This window comes from Triturus cristatus, chromosome 2_1, assembly GCF_964204655.1.
Source record: "Triturus cristatus chromosome 2_1, aTriCri1.1, whole genome shotgun sequence".
Taxonomy (NCBI): Eukaryota; Metazoa; Chordata; class Amphibia; order Caudata; family Salamandridae; genus Triturus; species Triturus cristatus.
In genome coordinates this window covers 763,163,316-763,182,540 of record NC_140581.1, presented here as the reverse complement: position 1 = coordinate 763,182,540, position 19,225 = coordinate 763,163,316, and the positions used below count along the sequence as shown (strand labels likewise).

Sequence of the window (19,225 nt, the reverse complement as noted above, 5' to 3'; positions counted from 1 at the left end):
TTATCTGCCACCATATTTTCCAACTCCTTATTTATCAGCAAACCCAAATACTTCAAACCTGAGCTCTTCCATGAGAAGCCAAATACATTTTGCAGGGATCTACAATCCTTATGCATAAGTGGCAGCCAATGTATCTTATATCCAGAGAAGACCAAAAAGGAATTGATTAGAGTCTTGAGTTGAACGATGGAAGAATCTGGTTCAATCAGTCAATAAGATATCATCTGCAATTTTACAAGATTTTGCAAGTTTCTAAAGGCATTTCTATTCCCCGCACTCAAGAAGATGATTGAATCTCTGCAGTTAATGGTTCGATTGCTAAAAGGAACAGTAGCAGGCAACCCTTTCTTGTGCCCCGCGAAATATGAAAGGGTTTGACAAATGGCATCCAGTCTATCTGCACCGTAGTGTCTGTGTATAGCCATCGGAGATGGTTTAGAAATACAGGCTCTATTCCTGCCCTGCTTAGGGTGCCGAAACGATACCCCTTTCAATCCAATCAAAAGCTTTCTCTGCATCTGAAAGGAGCAGCAACTTATCATCTGAATAATTTCTTACTTTCCATATCACATTGGACAAAAGACGCACATGATTACAGGGAGAAAGCCCTGGTAGACAACTGTCCTGAGAACTATGCATCAAACTAGGGAGGACTTTGTTAAGGTGGGTTGCAATGACCTTTGCAAGAATTTTAATGTCTGCATTATTGCGCAATATGGGACGGTAGCTTGCACAGTTGGTAAGATCCTTATTGGGCTTCAAAAAAGGCTAATAAGCACTACGGTCTAATTACAGCACCACCCTTCAGTTCTTTATAAAGCCTATAAAGAAGCAGAATCAAAAACTGCCTGTTAATCTTATAAAACTCAATCGGGAAACCATCATCACCCTGGGCTTTGTCATTGGACATGCTCTTAAAAGCCTCAGAAATCGCCTCCTCTGTGATCTCCCCCTCAAGGAGCTACCTACAATCTTCAAACAAGATGGGAAGATAAACCTCTCTCGAAAATACAAGCTCAGAAGTGGCCTCAATTGGAGCCTCCATGCTACAAAGTGTTGAAAAGAAATGCACAAATGCTTCTGTAATCTCCAACGGGTGTATAAGCAATCCTTTATTTTCATTATGATTGCTGGAATGGCAGAATTGTCCTGCAAGTAGCCTACCTGCTTTTTCCCCTTCCTCGTAATGATGTCATTTTAGGCCAAGTAGAGCATACTCTGCTTGTGTTGTAAGATGTGTATTGAGATCATACTTTGCTTGCTCCAGCCGATGTACGGAAACTGCTGTGGAATGTCATACATAAATCGCTTTAAGATCATCCACCATACTCTCTAAGCATGTTTGCGGTTTTCACATTTCCTGCTTTCGAATCACTGGATCACGAATGAGCATACCTCTTAAGGAAGCCTTTCCTACTGCCCATAACACCTGTGTGGAAGATGTATAGGATTCATTATACAACAAGAATTGAATTATTAGGCCAATAAGTTTCTGCTTATTCTCCGGACTACGATAGTGTGAAAGATTCAGCCGCCAGCACTTGGATACAGGAGACACATATCCTAAATCCAATTCCAAAGTTATCAGGACATGGTCAGAGATTCCCCCAGTATCAATAGTACAAGCACTCAAGTAGGCCAGTGAGGCATAAGACATTAAATAGAAGTCTAACCGGGAACAGGTCCCATGAATACATGACATAAATGTGTACTCCTATCTCTTGGGTGTATCAAATGCCATGCATCTTTTCAGCCATGATACCTCATTAATACCTCTTTAAATCGTTCAGAATTGCTCTATCCCTTGTGTTTGCTCTATCCATTGGCCCAGAATGATCCAAATAGGGATCAATCACTGTATTCCAGTCACCACAAATTATTGTCTTGATGTGACCATACTCTGTCAGCAGTCTAGATGACGCCACGAAGAAAGGGGAAACAACCTTTACCGCGCAGTCATTACAACGCACTACATTTACAGCACAGTCATTACAACCCAACATCCTTTACATCACATGCCATTGCAACGCAGCCATTACATCGCATGTCACTACAACGCATGTCACTACAACGCATGCCTTTACAACGCATTATAAGGTAAGTAATGGGGAATAGTAAATTTTACACTATCTAACACTTACCCTACTTACCTGTAACTTTGGTTCTCCAGTATTGGTAACTTTCATTGATTCCCATAGCTTGTATCATTCCCCGTCGTCGGAATGGGAGTCTATGAAAGTTCCAATACTGGAGTAATAGTAATTTATACCCCTACACTATCCAACACTTACCCTACTGTTGCACTCACTGGAGTGGTAATAGTAATTTTTACCCCTGCACTATCCAACACTTACCCTACTGTGGCCCTAAATGTAATATGGGTTGTAATGGTATGCTTTGTAATGGAATGAGTTGTACATGTAGTTTCTAAAAATGCGTTGTGATGACATGCGTTGTAAAAACATGCGTTGTAAAGGATGTTGCAATGTAAAAACTGGGTTGTAAAGGCATGCATTGTAAATGATTGCGTTGTAACATCATACATTCCAAAGAAAGATGCCGGATCATGATTGGAAGGGTACACCGACCCAACAACCAGAATCTGATCCACATCTTCAGAACATGAACCAGAACACATCTGTGGAACAGAATGGCAACTCCACACCTTTTCAAAGAAGACTGAAGGGCCAATTACGATACGGCCCTGAAGGCTCGACCTTTAGGGCTGCATCATAATGGGCCGGTCGGCTTACTTTCTGACTGCCTCATTATGTTGAAGGCTGTCGGAAAGTAAACCAGCTGGTCATTCCTGTTGGCTTCCGACAGGCTCGGAGAACCCATCAGCCTTTCGGAATCCAGCCTGTAACCTCAAGGGCGGGCTTTTCCGCCCTTGAGATTACAATGCACACTTTACAACATAGTTTCCATGACGACCTATCTGACATGGAAACCATGTTGGAAAGCGTGTTTGGGACCCACAACAGGGCCCTCTTTGGTGCACGGCCCCCAATTGGAGGCCGAGGGGGCTGTCAATCCCTGTATCTTGTGGCAGGCACCTCGATGTGCCTGCCACAGGGTGCAGGGATGAACTGCACCTCCCTTTCCTAAGTGGGAGCTTATGTTATGGCCGGTTTATGGCCATAACACAAGATCCCATTGAGAAAAGGGACCATGCGACAAAACTGTGTTCGTCGCATTGAAATCAGTTGGTCGGTGCTGCCGACTGGGTGTCGGCCGGTCCCATGACTGAGTCGGTGTCAGGCCGACGTGATTCTGCCCTGTTAACATAATAAGCTCCTAAGTGTCAGAAAGGGCAGTGGGCAGTAAACTACTACTAACTACACGGCCCACCCAATCTCCTTAGTTTGCTTGATTCCAGGGCTGAAAGGTGAGTCTCCTGCAATAAGGTGATGTGTGGGAGTTTTGAGGCAATATAAGACAACACCTTCTTCCTCTTAATGTAAGGGGCAGTATACGTATTTTGTTAAACTGTGAAGGCAATGACATAAAAGCCTATAATTTCTTCTTCTTCCTCTCCCCCTTCTTTTGCTCACTCTCTTGACTATGGGAGTATTTTTCCAGTATTTGGGCTGGAGGAACAGGTATGATTTCAATCGTAGAAACCAGAGGTCCGTAAAGCGGTATGGTGGATGAAATGTGAACAACATGAAGCACTGCAGACAGTGTTGTTGACCCCGTCAAAGAGAGATTCATTCATATTGATGATGTAATCAACAAGAACATCATCAATTGAGCATCATCAACAGCAGAGACAGCTGTTTTTACTATCTTTTCATAGTAAGATTTCTTCAATTTCTGCATCTTCGACAACGTTGTTGATGGTGGCATTCATGTGACGAAAGCAGGAAGATGAGTTTTTCTTTCCTAAAGGGGGTATAGAGATTTTATGTGCATCAAACATGATGTCTGTGGCTTACTGTAAGCCACAAAGGGTTTAGGACGTCTTGGATTCAACGAAGGATGATTTGGCATTTTTCTCAACCTGAGAGACAAGTTTTCAATACCTATTCCTATGAGATTTTGAGGGACGTAGTTTAGGATCACTACTGATTGAGTCCTGATCTGAGGAAGCAACAGCTTGGAGGACAAACATCAGAAACTTTAACGCCTTGCCTGAAAAGAGCTTACATATCCTGCAACTTTAGGATCCAAATAAAGTCAATGAGTACATTGGGCAGATCATCCACATACATCTTTGACCCACACGAGATGCAGGCTTTAAAATTGTCCTTTTTTGTTAACAGGAATTATTAGCCATGTTGAAAGTCAAGATTTCTCTTGAGCTAAGATACCCAAAAAGAATAAAAGGAAAAACTAATAGTAAAGGAGCAAGAAAGTGCTGAACATGCCTGAAACTAGTGGCGAGGGGGGAATTAATATCTAAATATCCCATGGAAGCAAAACACCTTCATCTTGTCACAAGCAAAAGCCTTCTGTGAACAGAGCTCTTGAGGAGTCCTTTCCACTTTATATGTGGTAGAACACACAAGGTGAAATGTAAAAAGGGTGCTTGTGGACACTAGTATTTTAACATGCATTAACAATTTATTGACAGCCTGGGTAAATCTGGAAGTTTCAGTCCAGAACAAATTGAAATCCACTGAAACTATTACAGTATCCATTGGTAGTAAATCTACTTACCACCATTTCAAGTGTCCTTGCATGTTCTTCTGTGTTTTCATATAATCTTTCCAAATCTTTAAATTTAGCAATTTCAGACACGTTAATATCTTCGTTACATGACCCCTTCAAAATACAGAAATATGATTTAGCATATAACATACAAATTATACCTAACTTACATTTTAACTTCACCAATTGCAGTTCTTACCGTAAGGAATCATATGAATCTTCACCTCATTAAAGGAGGGAATACTGTTAAGACTTGGGAGTACCCCGTGGGTGCCGCAATAAATCCCGTAACTTCCAGTTGCAACAGTTCATTTTTGGATAACTACATTGAGAACTGAACACTCAGCTCTGGCAAAGTCTCAAGATTTTCCAACAAGGAAGATTGTTAGTGCCATAATTTCTATGATACCTTGCAGTCTCTTAAGACAAAGAATTTAGACAAAAATGTTTTCTATCCAGAATGGCAAACTCTTAAAAGAGTCAATACCAGGCAAATGAACACACTTAAGTCTATGTGGCCAATTTTGTAAATTGCAACGATATTGGAAACAGAAGTACTACCTGCCTTATCTTTAACTGAATGGGCTCCAGTCCTACCTGTACGACCACGGACTGATAATATGTGGTATTGTATTAAAATATCAGCCTGGAGATGTGATTAGCTTTTTTTGTGTGTATGGTAATTAAATAGCTGCTTATATGTATTTGGATTCTGATTGTTTATGTAAAGTACCATGGTTAACAAATGGATGCTTGAACTTACTTATCTCCAAGGTTCTGTCAAGGGAATATCCTATGATTCTTTTCCCATAATTTCACACCCTAATCTACACTATGATAGAGAGTTCGGGGGGCATGGCTTGGCGGCGAACCAAAATGGCCGTGAGCTAAGAACTCTCCGCAACAGCCCCCTTCCCTAACATCACTCCGCTAAAAACATACGGATCCTGAGGACGGAATCGGGGACTGGAGCTCCTGCAGATTCCAACGCTACCAAGATCGGGGCGATCGAAGACAGCAACCCAGAGCTACCGCCGTCTTCATTTCTGGCCTGTGCTCCGGAACAAGCCGGGGTCTGGAGTGCGCGGTGCGGCCCGCATCAGTGCCATCTCGGCGGCCGTCGCTCGGTGCTCCACCTGGAGGGGTGCCTGCGGCCCGCCCGGCCAGGCAACACCAGCTGTTCCCCATCGGTGAGTGACGGGGCTGCGAGGCGGGACCCACTTCCCCCCCTCTCCCCGTGTGCATCGGAGGGAGAGACTGTGGACAGCGGGGAGCTGGGGGCAGGTGGAGGAGGAGACCGGTGAGATATTGGATCACCCACCAGGCATGGAGGGACGAGGCCCCAGGACATTCACCACACGCTGCATAGCTCCCCCCCCCGGGCGATGGGAGGTAAAAGAGGTGATGTGGATCCCCTTATAGACATAATGGTTGTAACCTGCGAGAGGCAATAAATACTTCCAGGGGAAGCCCTCCATGTCTGGCCCTACCCCAAATAAACCTGCTACACCTCCCAGTTTCGGTGTTGGGATCGGCTGGGTGTGGCACGCGGATGCCAAAGAGCGGAGCGGCCCGCAGCTACAAGACACCACCCTAAGCATACTTTGTCGGGGCGCAGTACCAGGTGCAGGACAGTTCCCACTGTTTGGTAACCCCCCCAGGGCCCGATACCGTCTGCTCCCGGAGGTCCGCCTGGGCGGGCACCCCCCCCCCCCCCCCCCCGGCCACACCATCGACCCGATCTCCTCGGAGGTCATGTTAATCAGGGAAGACCTAGCCACGAACAGGAAGAAAGTTAGACAACTGGAGGTAACAGCAGCTAGACTTGTGGACGATACCAATCAGCTACAAATTGAAGTGCAGGAACTGTAGGCGTTTCAGAAAATGGCTGAAGGAAAACTGGATGACTACAAAGGCCGCAGTAGGCGAAACAACGTACGCATCCTTGGCGTACCGGAAAAGCGGAAGGACAAGCGACAGACTTATTTGTGGAAAACCTAATCACCAACCATCTTCAACCAAAAGATCTATCTAATATCTTTGTCATTGAAAGGGCCCACCGGGTCCCAGGGGGACGTCCGACTCCGGGAGCCCCTCCTCGCCCTATACTGGCTAGACTCTTGAACTATCGGGACAGAGACCTGATATTGCAGACGGCCAGGGTTGCACCACCTATCCGACTTGAGAACTCGGAAATCAGCTTCTTCCTGGACTTCACGCAGGCGGTACAGAGGCAGAGCAGATCCTTTTTGGGGGTTAAAAAAAGACTGAGAGACAAGGGCCTTAAATATGCAATGTTGTTTCCGGCCCGCCTCCGGGTGGAGGCCGGGGGACGGACCAGATTCCTTGAGGCTCCTGAAGATGCTTCCTAATGGCTTGACGGCCTGAAAGACTCAACGGCACGCAGCTCCCAGAGAGACTAGGAGGTACCGGGGCCTCGGCCCCCTGTTGATTACTGTGTGGGAGTATGGGTGGCATCCCAAGGTGCTGAACTAGATGGAGTGCGAGACACTGATCATAAGTTCTAGATCAACCGACTTAGGATGAACATTTCCATCGCATCAAGGGAAGGGGGGAAGGAGAGTATATCCCCCTAGTTACTTCACTTAGTTCAAGTATAGGGCGACAGGCACTCTGCATAGTTGGGACCATGGGCAGTTCGGAGCCCGTAGTGCAGGGGAGCAGGGGGGGGAGTTGGGAGGGGGTTAGTTATAGTTGTTGGGTTTTTGGGAATTGTCAAGGCATCACAGTCCGACAATGGAGGTACTATGATAACACGTAAATATTCATGTGTACTCAATGGGATAAAGAGTTTAAGATGTTGAGCTGGAACGTAAACAATTTAGGGGTAAGGTAAAGAGAACCGTGGTACTACAATACATTAAGAGGCCCCGAAGTGGTACTGCTACAAGAAACACACTTGGTAGGGAACTCATGTAAAGCTCTCAACAGGTGGGGATACAGTCTTGTGGCACACTCAGGCTTCGCCTCGGGATCGAGGGGGGTGGGGATACTGCTCAGGAACTCCTTTCCCCTGTCGATCAAGTTCACCTGGGTGGACACAGGCAGGAGATATGTGGGCATCACGGGGCAATGGGAGGGGAAGGTACTGACTCTAATGTCGGTCTATGTCCCGCCGTGTCTTCAGGAACTCGCCTTTAAGGACCTGGGCGCCATATTGTTAACAGTACCAGAGGGACTTCTTCTGGTGGGAGGGGATTTGAACGCTGTAGTTGATGGCACTAAAGATAGGAGTCCCCCAAGAATACTCCGCGCGTCCAACAGTTGGCTACCAGACTTTCTGGGGGCTATGGGGTTACAGGATTTATGGCGCTCGTTCCACCCCTCCACCACCCAATTTACCTACTATTCGGGAGCCCATGCCAGTCAGTCACGTATCGATCACTTGCTGGCCCCCTCAGATCCTCTGGCACATAGACGCGAGATCAGGCACATGGCTAGAGGCATTTCCGATCATTCCCCCCTGTGGGCACACATCGTGGTTGGGGATCGAAGGGTGGGGAGGGTTTGTCCCATAAACCCTTGGCACCTCCGGAACCCTGTGGTACGGGGGGGCACTACACTCTGCAATCAAACTATATTTTTTAGAAAACACGGGCTCGGTGAGCTCTCATCGAACACTATGGGAAGCATTGGCCATACGATTACAGACCCCCAAGACATTGCTAATACATTCGCGGCCCACTTTGTACAGGTCGTTTCCTCACAGTCCTGATGCACACAGCAAGACTCTCTAGATCTCCTACGAGACATCACCCTACCTAAACTTTCAGCATCAGAATTCGAATATCTGGAAGGGGCATTCACGACAGTTGAGATGACGCAGGCAATTCAGGGGCTTCGGTCAGGAAAAGCCTCAGGGCCCAACGGTCTCCCGATTGAACTATACAAAATCAGGACGGACATCCTTGCCCCCAACCTGTGTAAAATGTTTACAGAGAGTAAAGAACGCGGCGAGCTGCCTCGAGACCAGAGGATAGCTACATTAGTAATGATCCATAAAGAAGGCAAACTTCTAACATCCTGTTCCTCCTACAGACCAATCTCCCTACTTAATGCCGAACCCAACATTTTATCCAAGCTCCTGTCCAATAGGCTGATCAAAGTCATTAATAATCTAGTACACCCTGACCAATCTGGCTTTATGCCCCAGCGTAATACAGCGTTAAATCTCCACAGGGTACACGGGGTTATTGGAAGGGCGGCAACCACACAGGAAGAGGCGGTAATAGTGTCATTAGACACGACCATGGCATTTGATATGCTGGAGTGGACATACTTATTTGCTGTCCTAGAGAAAATGGGTTTTGGGCCCCACTTCATTCAATGGGTCAGACTCCTCTACACGAAACCTCTAGCCCAGATAGTAGTAAATAACAAAAAGTCTGAGGTGTTTGGACTCCAAAGAGGGACCAGACAGGGATGTCTGCTCTCCCCCCTCCTTTTTGCTCTGGCCCTGGAACCCCTGGCGCCCTGGGTACGTAGAGATCCGGTGATCAGTGGCTTCAAGTGGGCTGAAACGCTAGTGGACCGCATTTCCCTCTATGCGGATGACATTTTATTGTTCTTAACGTCCCCAAAGGCCTCTCTTATGGCAGTGCTTGATATCTTCACCATATTCGGACGATACTCAGGCTACACCATTAACTGGGCCAAATCAGTGCTGTACGTCCTCAAGGGACCCCTTGCGGGCCTGCCCAGGAACTGTCCTATACAGATCTCAGCAGAGGGTTTCAGATACCTGGGTATATACATTACCCTTGATCCCTCAGCCAGATTCGAAAATAACTTACTCCCTCCTCTACAGAGACTCAAGAGGGACTCGGAGAGGTGGATGACGCTCCCACTCTCGATGCTGGGAAGAGCATCGCTATTCAAAATGTTGTTGCCCCTGTTTCTCAATGCCCTACAAAACTCATTAGACTTGGTACCTGCAAGCTATTTTAAAGAAATTGAAAGTTTGCAACGCCGCCTACTCTAGAACGGGAAGCCACGGATAGCACTCCCTAAATTAAACCTCACATTGTACGACGGAGGCATTGCCCTCCCGGATCTTAGGAAATATTATTGGGCATCCCATCTGGCAGCCATCAACCATGGCACCTACAGACCGATGGATGATCCGGGCTACGCGATGGATCACTGGGTAGTGACGGGAGGGAACTACCAATGTGCGCTATATTCAAACATAGGAAAGGACCGCCTCACTGGACCAACTAAACACTTGGTGCTGGTATGGCAAGCAGCCAACAGAAGTTTGGGATGGGATCGCAAGTTGACTCTGGCTACCCCTTTGTGGGACTCGGGCTAGCTGGGATGCCTATGGACATCTAAAGGATTCGACAAATGGGACCTAATAGGTATATCGAAAATAGGAGATCTATGGACAAAGGGTCAGATGAAATCATTCCCAACCCTGCAGCAGGAATACAATCTTGCCCCCACAGAATATTTTAGATATTTACAGATCCGCCATGCGTTGCAATCCATTTTGCGAAATGGAGACGTCCTTCCAGCTTCTTCACCCCTTGAGGATAGACTCCTTGATGGAAACTTACCAACGAAAGCCATATCACTCACCTACAAAAAGTTGGTAAACCATACTGGAGATTTACTCTTGAAACTGCGGGAAAAGTGGGAAAGAGACGGTATAATCATAGATGACGAGGACTGGTTAAGCGCAATAGCCTCCCCACGTGAGGTAGCTATCGCTGCAAGGCTAAAGGTGGTGCAACTTAAAATACTGCACCAAATCTATATCACGGGACCTAGCCTGGTACGGATGGGGAGAGCAGTGGACGACCGGTGCAGGAGGGGATGCGGGAGTAGGGGCACATTCCTCCACATACTGTGGGAATGAACTTATATACAGAGATATTGGGAAAAGATTCACGAGGTGATGGGAGAGATATTGCCGAACCCACTTCCACTAGAGGCCAAGAGATGTCTCCTCAACGTGTGGGTACCCACGGATCTCAACAACTCACGCATCACATGGGCCATGGTGGGATTCATGGTAGCTAAAGGGAATATAGCACAGAAATGGGGGGCAGAGCGAGCGCCAGCGGTGTCCGCATGGAAAAAGGATATGGATTAGTGCATGCATAGAGAAAAATATGTCTACGTAGCTAGGAGTTGCCCCAAAAAGTGGTCTCACATCTGGTCTGATTGGAACGCACACAGAGGGTACATTTGTGCCCCACTGCTACAACCAGCTCACGATGAAACAATTTAGAAATGACACAGGTTACTGATTGATGTAAAACTTGCACTTCCGCTTGTCCAAATATATTTTACAGAAAGATGTGATTGTACTGTGATTTGCCATGCAATGTTGATCCCAATTGTTAATAAAAAGATTTAAAAAAAAAAAAATGATGGAGAGTACAAACCCTAATAAACAGAAATAACAGCTGTTTAGCTCACAAATATCCATTGAGCTGCTCATGTAAATCTAAATTTGTAAATTCCATACATCTCTTGATTCTTTAGGAAGCGTGTCAGCATTTTGAAGACTTTGGGACTGATAAAGATCTTGGCAGATGGGTTATTCTGTCACAACAGTGATGGATATTCCGTAGGCTGAAATATAAATCCCGTAGGATATAATGGAATTTATATTTAGGCAGACAGGAAAACCGACACCATTCTGATGGAGTAACCCGTCCGACAAGATCAAAATCAGGCCCTATATCACTTACAAAGAGAAACTTTTTTGACCACTACAATCAGATGGTAAGCCATACTAACATTGAGAGATGTTACTTATCTAAACAATATTGCAAATATAGTTTATTATTCTAAAACGTAGGTCTTTAACGTTTTAGGAAATATCGCTCTTAATAAACTGGCAACTTTTTTGCACGCAATATCTTAACTCAAACTAATATAAATTCAAGGTACTCCTCTTTTCTAATTTCAACTTTTATTGACGTAATGATTACTAATAATTACTTTCAAATAAGAAATACTTTTTCAGTGTAACAAACCGATTAAGGTGACAGAATATGATTTAAAATCCATGGTACTTATATCTTCTCAACATTATTATAGCAATGTATTATCAAAAACGTTCTTATTTCGCATTAGTGCCTTTGAATGTGAATTCATAAGAATTCATGACAGAGAATTAATTGATTTTCATTATCATACAATCCCTTTATATACAACATGCGAAAAAGGGGAATCAACGGAATAGAGTTCACCAGAGCCGATGGCTAGAGATTGGAGTTGCAATGGACTCTTACACGACTGCAGAGAGAGTCAATTATAACGAGAAGGGTTGTCCAAGAAATTCGATCAAATCAGAGCATATCCATAAATTAATTACTGTACAAAAAGAATGAAGGGACTCTTAAGCCATTTATTTTATTACACACCACTCCTGAATATACAATTGCACACTGATGTACTACATATAACTGTAATATGTGTCTATTGCTACTGCAGAATCAAGTTCTTTCGGCGTGAATGCAATAAAAAACTAAAAACTTTAAAAAATGGGTTAAAAGAATACATTTAAACATGCCTTGCATATAGGAGGTACTATTTTCGTTACTTTTTCTAACTTAAACTTAAAAACCATTCAGTCTTACCAAAATATAACTGAATAAAGACAGCATTTTGAAGCTGACAAATAAAGAGGAAAAGAGCTATAAAAAGTCTGCTTATAGACTGAAAACCAAGTGCTGTCATGGAACATCGTGCCCTCCAGAGCCAGCTAGACAGTTTTTACAAGAAAAAGAGGGATGGAAGTAAAGGTCAAACTTCATTTGGACTAAGTTTCTGATTTTTAGGAGGTAAGATGATGTGGATGAATTCAGATAAAATCTCCATGACAGAGAACTATGATTACATGTAATCAACTTTGGAAAGGTCTTTGATGGCAGGTTGTTATCAAAGAAACTATCAATCAAGCAATTGCTTTTTTTAGAAGACACAAACCCAATAGGAATTGCCTCATAATTTCCAAAAAGCAGTTTTGAATTCTGAATGCATTTGATCTAACGTTAATAATACCTGAGGGCTTGCCATGTAAGGTTTTAATACACCTTTCTGCTGCACTCAACCTAATGAGGAACACATTTGATTAAAAAAAATGTCTGCTTAAAATGAAAGTTTAAAACCAACTATAGACAGATATTAGGGTGCATCTTGAGAGATAACATTATTTCTATGAAGAACCATGTATGTAAAGGGTTTGAATCTCACACTACGTCCATGCTGAAGTAAGATTTAGCAAGTGGGATAATTGATAAAGCTTATTTGGTCGAGGGGAAATATATTGTGTGTTGCTTGGTTATGAGGAATGCTTGATTAGCAAGCATTCCTAGAATGTTTGTATATGAACTGCTAAGGGAATGACAGTTTTCAGAAGGACACCGATGGACTATGGTGTCTAAGTGTGCTCCTCAGTAATAAACAATTGTACAACAGTTTTGCATCCAGTGTCTTATTTAACACTGACGACGAGTGCTGAGGAGCCTGGGACCTTTACCTGTGCAAGATTATATGGATTTATACTGCACTTTTATTTTATTTTTTTCAAGTTCAGCCCTGCTGTGATTTCTGCGCTTAACGACTGCTGTTATTTCATGGGAGCCCGTTTGCCTTGATAACCTTGATTCTATTGGCTCTGGAACCATGTTAGATTACCTTTTTGTGGCTACTTTTCACTAATTGGCTTATCGAGTCAATTTCCGACATGCAACGGACTTGGAATCTCACTGCTGTTTCCAAGCGTGTGTGGCATCGGCGTTGTTAAGGGACGTGCACCGGATGCCAGCATTAACCTTCTTAGCAACAGAAGGCGTGTCTTCATCATTCTGCACCGGAACACTCGCATTGCATGCTGATTATCTCACAAAGACATCGTTCACGTCACAACGCAAGGTCACGCTGCGTGATCTCTTCGGCAGCCATCTTTAATTCCACAAAGAGAGTTGGATTCTGTAATGTTGCTGGGTGCCAGGCTATATGTTACTTTCCCCCACAGACTCTCAGGGAACGTTCTGTATGCAAATAGAACCTTTATTACACCTTGTAAATCACCTACAGAGAGAGCGCCGGGCAACTTGCTCCGATCGCGTCTCTCGCTCGCGCGCTACACCTCGCGCATGCGCAGTAGCGTCCAAACGGCCGCTACGCACATCTACGTCATTGCGTAGTGCGCGCGTCCACTAGACCGCGACACTACATATCTCCCCCTTTTCATATCACACACGCAAAGTCCCCGACCCGGAGGTCAGTCCATTTCAAAGTCTCTGAACCGGGATGGTCTCACCACTGCTCTTCCCCCCCGGGTGTGTCTTACCGGAGTGGAATGTCCTTCTCGGCTTCCCTCTGCGACCGGGCCTCCGTCGGTACCTTTCGGAGAGCCCTGGCTCTCTCTCTCTTTTACCTCGCCCTCTTCTCTAGTGGTCTCCCCCAAGGGTCTTCTCCCTGAGTTGTCTCTCTCTCTCTCTTGCTCACCGCTCGTGTCCTCTCCATGGCCTCCCTCGGATGGTTCTGTGTCCTTTATCGGCCCTTCTGCCGGGGTTTCCCCTTCCATGCACTCTCGGGGCCACTGTAAGATCTTATTGCATTTGGCCATGCGCTCGTGTGACCACACGTTACCGTCACTGAGCAGTGCCGCCCGGTCATACACTTCTTCTACTCTGAGGGGTAGGGAATACTTGCTTTCTCCTTTCCGCTTAAGGACTGCCAGCTTCACTCTGACCCACTCCCCTTTTTCCAACGCCGTTTCTTTTGTCCTCTTGTGGCGGTTGTAGTGTTCCGTATAGATGCGCTGTGCCTTCTGCAGGTTGTGCTGCACCACCGCTGGAGACCATTTGCTGGTGATGGTCTTCTCCTGCCACGCCACATTGTCTCTGGTAAAGGGTTGCCGTCCCCGTAAGATCTGGAAGGGACTATACCCCGTACCGGTGGGGGTGATGCGGTACGCCCATATCGTGCTGAGCACCTCTTTCTCCCAGTCTTTGCCTCTTGTGATGGCCGCCTGTATGGAGCCCATCAGCACCCTGTTGAACCTCTCTACTTGTCCATTGCTGGATGGGTGGTATATTGAGGTGTGTTTGAGTATTATGCCGTTCCTGTTCGCAAACGTGACCCACTTGTCGGAGATGAACTGGGGGCCATTGTCGCTGATAATGCTCCTGGGTATGCCTTCCCGGAGGAACAACGCCTTGAGGAAGCGTAGTATCTCGTCCGTGTCCATGATCTCGTTGATGTGCACTTCTAGCCATTTCGAGTATTTATCCACTAGTACACATAGATATTTGGGGATCCCCTGGTCGTCCAGTATCGGCCCCAGGATGTCCACTGCTACCTCTTCCCACGGGTTGCTGGGGTTTGTGAATTTCCCTAAGGGTGGTCTCATAGGTTTGAGTGTCTTGTCCGCCCCTAGGCACTGCGCACAGTCCTTCACGTGCCTCTCTACATGCGTGTCCATCCCTGGCCACCAGTAAGTTTGTTTTGTCCTGGCCTTTGTCTTCACAATTCCCAGGTGGCCTTCGTGAAGTATGGCTAGCAGGGTGGGTACGATGTTCTCCGGTGGCACCACCCTGTCACCCCTGTAGACAAACACTCCGTCGTTGCCCACCGACAGCTCTTCTCTGACTTCGGAAAACTGCCTGATTTTTGATCTTTGTCTCCTTCTGTCCGGCCATCCCCGCACGATGTACGTCTTGATGTCCTCCATGTCCTCATCCGCCTCATACGCGTTCTTCCATTCCTGCCTGCTGATGGCTTTTTCCGGATCGTCCGTCAGAGCCACCATCTCGTCGTCGTCTTCCCTGTCGTTGGAGGCGCTGTCCATCGCAGATGCCCTGCTGAGGTAGTCCGCTATTTTGTTTCTGGAGCCCGGGATGTACTCCACGTCGTACCTGTACTCCAGGAGTTTCAGTGTCATCTTCGCAATCCGGGGCGTGGCACTGGCATGGCCATCTGATGTCAGTACTTTCACGAGAGGCTTGTGATCTGTCTTCACCTGGAATCTGGTTCCCCACAGGAACTGACGGTACTTCGCCATGGCCCACACTACCGCTAGCATCTCTTTCTCTATCACGCTGAACTTTTGTTCCGATGCTGTCAGCGTCCGGGACGCGAAGCTGATCGTCTCCGTGCCGCCTTCTGGTCTTTCCTGCATGAGCACCGCTCCCAGCCCCTTTTCACTCGCGTCCGTCATCAATATTGACCGCCCTTGGGGATCGAATCCTTGCAACGGGATCGCTCCGCCAATTTCCCGTTTCACTGTGTCGAACTCCTCTTGTGTCTCCTCTGTCCATATGAACGCCGTCTTGTCCCTCGTGAGTTGCCTCATGTGGTGGGTTTTTGTGGCAAAGTGGTGGACGAATTTACTGTAGTACTCTGCCATCCCTAGAAACGACCGTACTTCTTCCTTGGAGGTGGGCGGCGGTGCTTCGCAGATGGCCTTTACGTTCCCTCTCTTCGGCGTTATTCCTTGCGCCCCGATCTCATGTCCTAGGTAGGTGACTGATGTCATTCCAAAATGACACTTCTCCCACTCTGCTGTTAGGCCCTTCTCTTCCAGGATCTTCAATACTGCCGACAGTTTCCTGTCATGGTCCTCCAGCTCCGTCCCCATCACTAGGATGTCGTCCTGAAAGTATTGCACTCCCTCAATGTCTTTGAATAGGCGGGCCATTAGCTTCTGGAACACCGCCGCTGCCGAGGCGAGACCAAAGGGCATGCGGCAGAATTGGTAGCAGCCGAACGGCGTGATGAACGATGTCAAGTTTTTGCTTGTCGGATGTAGTGCTACCTGGTGGTATGCCGATTGCAAGTCTATGGTGGAGAACCATTTCACTCCTTTCGTGCGGGCCAACATTTCCTCTATGCGTGGCAAGGGGAACCTTTCCACCACTATGCACTTGTTCAACTCCCTGAGGTCCACACAGAGGCGCACTTTGCCTGACGGTTTCATGGCCACCACCAAGGGTGCCAACCACTCCGCGCTGTCAATGGGCTCAATGATTCCCCCTTCTTCCAGTCGGAGGAGCTCCCGTTGCACCGCCTCCCTTACCGCAATCGGGATGTTCCGTACCTTGTGCGCTACCGGCCGGGCGTTTTCTTTGAGGACGATTTTGTGGGAGAACTTCTCCAGTCTCCCAATTTTCCCGCCGAAGACCTTCGGGTGCCCGCTCCGCCATTTTTCTGCCGTCGACTCCTCTCCGTCCAGAGTCACCATCACCTGGGTGTCCCCTCCTGGGTTCAGCTGTATTCCCAACACTCCTTGGTCCATCCAGCCCAGGACTGACGGTCCCTTCTCCGCGACGTACAGCTTGCAGAGCGCACTCCGCTCCTTGAACTGGAACTTCATAGTCTTGAACCCTACCATCGGGATTGGGTCCCCTGTGTAGGTAACAGGTCGAATGTCGGGGGGTTCTAGTCGCGCGCCCCACGTGGGTCTGAACCTCTCGTTCCATACTGAACGTTGAATGATCGTGTAAGGAGATCCTGAGTCCGCCACGATGGTGATGGGTATGCCTCCTATGATCATGTCGCACTGGGGTTTGCGCGTTCTTCTCCCCTCTATGCCCAGTACCTGGTCTTCAATACACAGGACTTCTTCGTCTTCTTCACGGCCTTCTGCATCTTCCCCCTCGTCCTGTGCCACGAACTTCACCGCCTGCTGTCTTCCTTTTCTGCGGCATACCTTTTCGTAATGGCCAACTAGGCCGCAGAACGCACACTTGGCTCTGAACGCGGGGCACCGTTTGTCGTGCGCTGCATGGTTCGAGCTGCCGCACCTGTAGCATTTCATGGCCTCGCCTTTTCCTTGTTTCCATGTCGGTCCGGGTCTTGGTTTCCCTGTGGCCGCTCCTCTGTACTCCCCCGTCGTTTGTTTCCCCCGCGTCTGGTGGTCCGCGTCGTCTACCTTGTTGACTGTGAGTCTGGGGGCCGGTTCTCTCTTGGCTGCTTCCGCACAGCGTTTTGTTAGCTCCGCTCTCTTCACTATGGCGATCACTTCGTTCAGCGTCGCATCTCCATTCGCCCATAGTTTGTCCTGTACTGACTTGCTTGTCGTGTGCATGACGATCTGGTCCTTGATGAATTCGTCCTGCAGTCCGCCATACCTGCACGTCATCGCCAGCTTCCGCAGCGCCGCCACGTAGTCATCTACGGATTCCCCCGCTTCTTGCTTCCTCTGCTGGAAGTTATAGCGGTCGATGGAGGTGCACACTGCTGGTCGATAGTGGTTGTCCAAATCTTCTATGGCGTGGGTGAACACATCTGTGTCCCCTACAGGTCTGGTGGTTGGTGTGAGATTTTGAAACACTCGTATCCCTTCTGGTCCTAGGTTGTGTAGGAGTATCCTCTTCCTCCTGGCACTAGAGAACGCCTCCTCGTTCTCATCTTCTAGCGCTTCCAGGTAGTTTTTGAAGTACTCCCTCCAGTCTTCCCACTTCATTATGGGTTCTCCCGGGCGTGGTAGGAAAGGTATCGGCGTCGTCAGAGTCGATGACTGTGCACTCATTTTGGCGTCCACTTGCTTTCTTGGGCTACCTGGTGCGTCCGTCCCCGCTCCCCTGCTTCGGGTACCTGGGACTGCGTTCGAGCTGGCTGCTCCGTCGTCCCCTGACTCCGCCAGGATCTCCTCTGCGGTTCCGCTGTCCGCCTGCGATATCCTCTACCTCGTGGCTGGCTCCTCCGCTGCCCACGTGCCACTCCCCGGCTTCTATCTGCCTCTGCCGCGCTCTCCCGGTGTGTAGGTGTCTGCCCTTGGTCCTTCCGGTCTTCTTACCGCGTGGGTGGTATCTCTCCTGGTGGGCTTCTTCTCTGCTGCAGGTTAGGGGGGCACCTTCCACCTGTTGCACCTAGGGTTCTTCTTGTCCCAGTCTCGTCGCCACTGTAATGTTGCTGGGTGCCAGGCTATATGTTACTTTCCCCCACAGACTCTCAGGGAACGTTCTGTATGCAAATAGAACCTTTATTACACCTTGTAAATCACCTACAGAGAGAGCGCCGGGCAACACGCTCCGATCGCGTCTCTCGCTCGCGCGCTACACCTCGCGCATGCGCAGTAGCGTCCAAACGGCCGCTACGCACATCTACGTCATTGCGTAGTGCGCGCGTCCACTAGACCGCGACGCTACAGATTCATATAAGTTGTTTGGAATTCAAGCATTTAGCAGCTGATTTGTGTGCTTTTTTCTGCAGTTGGTTCCCGATCTATTCCATATTCCTACGGTATTTATAAACAGAGTTACTTCTATCTTGGAATTAGCTCGTTATCCATTACTTAATGCTGAGTTAACTGTTTCTGTTCTTCTGTGTGGTGAAAATCAGGACAGTGAATTGAGACTGAACTATCCCATACAGCAACATGACCACTCAAAATTATAACATCAATGCACCAAAAGCATTTTGGCCATGTGGATCTGAACCACCTATTAAGTGGGTGGAATGGAGAGCTTATTTTACTAACTATATTGAAGCAGTAGATGAAGCTGGCAAGACAGCGGCTCCTCAAAAGAAAAGATTACTTTTACATGCTTTAGGTCCTGCTGGTTTGAAAGTGTCCATTCAA

At 47.4% G+C, this 19,225-nt stretch overlaps 1 protein-coding gene across 2 annotated transcripts in view; it reads right to left on the bottom strand.

Moving 5' to 3' along the window:
* The window catches only part of CCDC192 (coiled-coil domain containing 192), a 1,307,223-nt gene that overhangs the window by 869,577 nt on the left and 418,421 nt on the right, over positions 1-19,225 (bottom strand). For both annotated transcript variants that reach the window (XM_085632706.1, XM_085632707.1), the window contains exon 3: positions 4,663-4,767. In XM_085632706.1, the coding sequence (XP_085488832.1) occupies positions 4,663-4,767 (105 nt within the window). The remainder of the gene's footprint in view (positions 1-4,662; positions 4,768-19,225) is intronic.